The following is a 5,000-nucleotide window of genomic DNA, read 5'->3' as shown; positions in this document are numbered from 1 at the left end:
ACACACACACACACACACACACACACACACACACACACACACACCAAACACACACACACACACACACCACACACACACAACACCACACACAAACACACACACAGTACACCACACGCACAATACGCCGACACACACACAGTTCTGTAGCCAAGGGACACACACACACACACCCACACACATCGAGCTCAGAGACAAGACACACACCCACACACAGTTCGATGCCCAGAGACACACACACACACCACACAACAGATGATCTACTCATCACAGCAGACACACACACACCGAAACACACCAGACACACATGCACCACACACACATCACCACACACACACTAGAACACACACACACACACACACACATCCCCACCCCACCAGACATACACACACACACACACACACACACACACACTCACGCACACACACACGCACACACACAGCACACATCACACACACACACACACACACACGCACACACACGCACACACGACACACAGCACACTGCACACACGCACACACACAACTCCTTCATGACACAACCACATGTCTGATGCCAAGCAGACACACCACACACCACAACACATGTTCTGAGCTCAAGAACACACACACACACACAACACACCACACGTATCTATGCTCAAGAGACGACACTGACCAACTCACAGACACACGCCACACAGACAACACAGGACCACACACATGTTCTTAGATGCTCAAGAGACCGCACACACAACACACCACAACACACATTTCTGATGCTTTCAAGAGGGACAACGAGACCACCAACACACACACACACACATGTTCTGATGCCATAGAGGACACAACACACCACAACATGTCTGATGCTCAAGAGACACACACCACACCATGTTCTGATGCTCAAGAGACACACAGACACACACACACACCACACAACACACAGTTCTTGATGCCAAGAGACACAACACACACGCACGTATTCAACATATACACACAACACACATCACACGCACAGCACACACGACATCAGCACACACATGAACACGCACAACATCAAGCACACACGCACACACACATCACGAGACACACACACACACATCACCAGAGACACACACACACACACACGCACACGCACAGCACAACACACCAGACGACGCACATGCACGCACACACACACACGGCACACACACAGACACAGACACACACCACACACCACACAACACACGCCGCACACACACATCACCAGACACACACACATACACCACAACACATCACCGCAACACACACACACAATCACACACACACACCACATACAGAGACACACACACACACACACACACACACACGCCACACACTACAGAATCACCACACACACATCGAGCACACACTAGAACACACACACACACACACACTTACCAATAGACACACACACACACACACACACACTTACCAATAGACACACACACAACACACACACACACACACACACACACATCACCACCACATCACGCCGCACACACACATCACCAGAGACACACACACACACACACACACACATCACCACCACATCACGCCGCACACACACATCACCAGAGACACACACACACACATCATCAGAGACACACACATCACCAGTGAGACACACACGCACACACACACACACACACTCTTTCTTCAGTGGAACACAACAGGAGATATTTTGAGAAATGTCTCAGTGGTTATGTGTTCATACAAACGAAGTCAATGGGGTTTAGTGTTGTTTGATTAATCAACATTCTTCAAATTGTGTTGAAGAAAACATATCTTCTTTTGTGTTCTGAAGAAGAAAGAAACTCTTACAGGTTTAAAATGACATGAAGATGAAAGAAAGTTTGGAAGATTTCTAAATATATATATAAAAATATGAATATATAAAAAACTTACCTGACTAAAACAAAAGAGCACAAAGAAACAAAAAGAAAGAGTAGGTTTACATTTCTATTGTAAAATGATAGTCAATGGGGTCCGAACAGCAAATTTTAAACAAATTTCCTTTTATTCACATTCAGATTGAAAACTGAGGTGACATCATTAAGAAAAGAAAAGGAGTGGTTTTAGGGTTAGGCTAACAGACTAGAGATTGCATTGAGTCAATGTATGTCATCAAAAAGATGCTCAAACGTGTGTGTGTTCATGTGTGTGTGCGTGTGTTCATGTGTGTGTGCGTGTGTTCATGTGTGTTTGCGTGTGTTCATGTGTGTGTGTGTTCATGTGTGTGTGTGTGTGTGTTCGTGTGTGTGTGTGTGTTCATGTTTGTATATCCCGGTGGGGACCTAAACCTGAATACACACCAACACATGGGGACTCGTGTCACCGTGGGGACCAAAATTGAGGTCCTCATGGGCACAAAAGCTAATAAATTGTACAGAACAATATTTTTTGAAAATCTAAAAATGCAAAAAGTGTTCTATGATCTTTAGGTTTAGGGATAGGGTTAGGGATAGGGGATAGAATATACAGTTTGTACAGTATAAAAACATTACGCCTATGGACTGTCCCCACGGAGATAATAAACCAGACATGTGTGTGTTCAGCTGCTAGTGTGTGAATCAGTGTTGTGATTGTCTGAAGTGAATCCTGAAGCAGCAGCAGAATCTGATGTACTGAACAGTCCATCTGAAACACACACACACACACACACACACACACGCACGCACGCACGCACGCACGCACGCACACACACACACGGTTACAGCAGGTTATACTTGCTTGTGCTTTGATCTTGTTATTGGTGTTTGTTTCTATCACAAACAGGTGAAGTCAAGAGCTGTGATTGGTCAGACCTGCTGAGGGGAGGGACTTGGTTCGCTGTCGATCAGCTGTGTCTTCATCCGGGTCGGTTCTGGAGTGAACACAAGACACTGACCTCACCACAGCCTTTGTGTTTGTGTGTGTGTCTGTCTCCAACACAACGACACTAGCTGGAAACACAACACAACAATCATCATGTTAGAATCAGAGTCGAGTGTTTTGTTATTATCTTCAGAAATGATACACTCACAGGTATCAGATGAGTCTCCACCCTTTGTGCCGTGAGTGACAGGGCTCAGCTCCACCCACTCAGTGTCAGACTGCAACCCCCATTGGCAGAGGGGTGGGGCTACCAGAGCAGGGGAGGAGTCTCCTGTTGATATATATGTGATGTCATCCAGAGGAGGAGGGGCTTTACAACAGAAGACAATGACAAGCGTCAGTCAGAGTTCACGTGTGCGCGTCTGTGTGTGTGTGTGTGTGTGTGTGTGTGTGTGTGTGTGTGTGTGACTCACTGATGGACTCCTGAGACAGACACCCAGAAGAACTGATCCAGACCGCTTCAGAACTGCAGGACAGAGGTCTTGATCTGGCCTGTGCAGGTGTGCGAGTGTGTTGTGCTCTGGGCTCTTTCTGGATTTCTGCTGTTGTGCGTTCATGATTTTCTCCTGCTGAAGAACAGAGATGCAGTCAGACTCACACACACACACACACACGCACACACACACACACATACACACACACACAAAAGGGAAATTACCGTCAGTGTGATGTTCAGCTTTAGGTTCCACAGATGGAGAAACACCGGCCTGTGTGCGATACACAACACAACAGATTACACACACACACACACACACACACAAATGAGACACGAATCAGTTGTGATGTGTAATGATCAGTGTGTGTGTGTGTGTTAGAGAGGGACGAGTCGGGACTCAGACTGAAACCCTTCATTTACTGACACACACACACACACAACTGAGAGGATTTACACAAACAGTAGAAGTGTGATATGTATGTATGTGTGTGTATGTTGAAACTCTCACTGAACATGTAATCTATACATCACATCTGATGTTCATGATGTTTTATTTCTGTTTTCTGTTCTGTCAGGAGGAAATATTCACACAGATTTCCACAAAATCCAGATCCAATGTGTCATGAGGTCAGTGTGTGTGAAATGATTTCAGATTTTATTAAATGATGATGTCATGAGTTCATCTCACAGACTCACACCGTATGATACTGTGTGTGTGTGTCACTCTCACTTTCTTGCGTTTCTCTTGTTTAGCTCGTATCTCCATCAGCATGTCACCTCCCAGCACCTGTACCCCCACATGACCTCTGATCAGCTGACCCTCACGTTTAACCCCCTCCTGCACGTGACCTTTCACCTCAGGCACTGCGGGAATACAAGGGTCTCCAGCGGTCACGATGGGCTCGGGGGGTGTGACGTTCTTTTCTGCTGTTGATATGGAGATGGTTGCTGTTGTCGTGGTGCTAAAGGTGGGGCTGGTGGGTGTGGTTTTAGTAGATGAGTGACGTTTGATGAGAGGACTCGTGCCTTCCACATCTGAGCCAAACACTCTACACACAGGACAGCAGACAGGCTCACGTGAACGTGACTCGACAGTAAATACACAACCACTCCTTCAGTAGATTTATGATTCTCACTTTGCTCCGATGTTTATGACCTTTTTGAAGAAAAACTCTGGCACTCCTTCGTCCAGCGGATGGACACTGCCGCCCTGATCCACTTCCTGTGCAGCGGCTCTGCTGATTGGCTGAGAAATAACAAAGAAACAGTGTTATGATTTTAAACATCATGTTAAATAAAACAAGACTTTGAGTTCGGAAACACTTTCATTTCTATGGTGGAAATATTGACTTTCTCCACTATGTCAGTTTTATTTCCTTTTGCTGGACAGACTGATGGATGTTTGGTGTGTGTGTGTGTGTGTGTGTGTTCATGTTTGTATATCCCGGTGGGGACCTAAACCTGAATACACACCAACACATGGGGACTCGTGTCACTGTGGGGACCAAAATTGAGGTCCTCATGGGCACAAAAGCTTATAAATTGTACAGAACAATAGTTTTTGAAAATCTAAAAATGCAAAAAGTGTTCTATGATCTTTAGGTTTAGGGATAGGGTTAGGGATAGGGGATAGAATATACAGTTTGTACAGTATAAAAACATTACGCCTATGGACTGTCCCCACGGAGATA

The 5,000-nt window shown here is 45.7% G+C and overlaps 1 protein-coding gene across 1 annotated transcript in view; it reads right to left on the bottom strand.

Annotated features, from left to right (window-relative positions):
• Positions 1-1,454: 1,454 nt before the first annotated feature.
• The window catches only part of LOC130558765 (F-actin-uncapping protein LRRC16A-like), a 20,759-nt gene continuing 17,213 nt past the window's right edge, over positions 1,455-5,000 (bottom strand). Inside the window, exons 24-30 of the mRNA XM_057341367.1 lie at positions 4,446-4,555; positions 4,040-4,358; positions 3,532-3,580; positions 3,287-3,442; positions 3,022-3,183; positions 2,804-2,941; positions 1,455-2,636 (exon numbers count right to left, since the gene is read on the bottom strand). Of these exons, the coding sequence (XP_057197350.1) occupies positions 2,551-2,636; positions 2,804-2,941; positions 3,022-3,183; positions 3,287-3,442; positions 3,532-3,580; positions 4,040-4,358; positions 4,446-4,555 (1,020 nt within the window). The 3' untranslated portion in view covers positions 1,455-2,550. The remainder of the gene's footprint in view (positions 2,637-2,803; positions 2,942-3,021; positions 3,184-3,286; positions 3,443-3,531; positions 3,581-4,039; positions 4,359-4,445; positions 4,556-5,000) is intronic.

This window comes from Triplophysa rosa, linkage group LG9, assembly GCF_024868665.1.
Source record: "Triplophysa rosa linkage group LG9, Trosa_1v2, whole genome shotgun sequence".
NCBI lineage: Eukaryota > Metazoa > Chordata > Actinopteri > Cypriniformes > Nemacheilidae > Triplophysa > Triplophysa rosa.
Note: the sequence above shows the minus strand (reverse complement) of the source record. Positions and strands in the feature narration are given on the sequence as shown.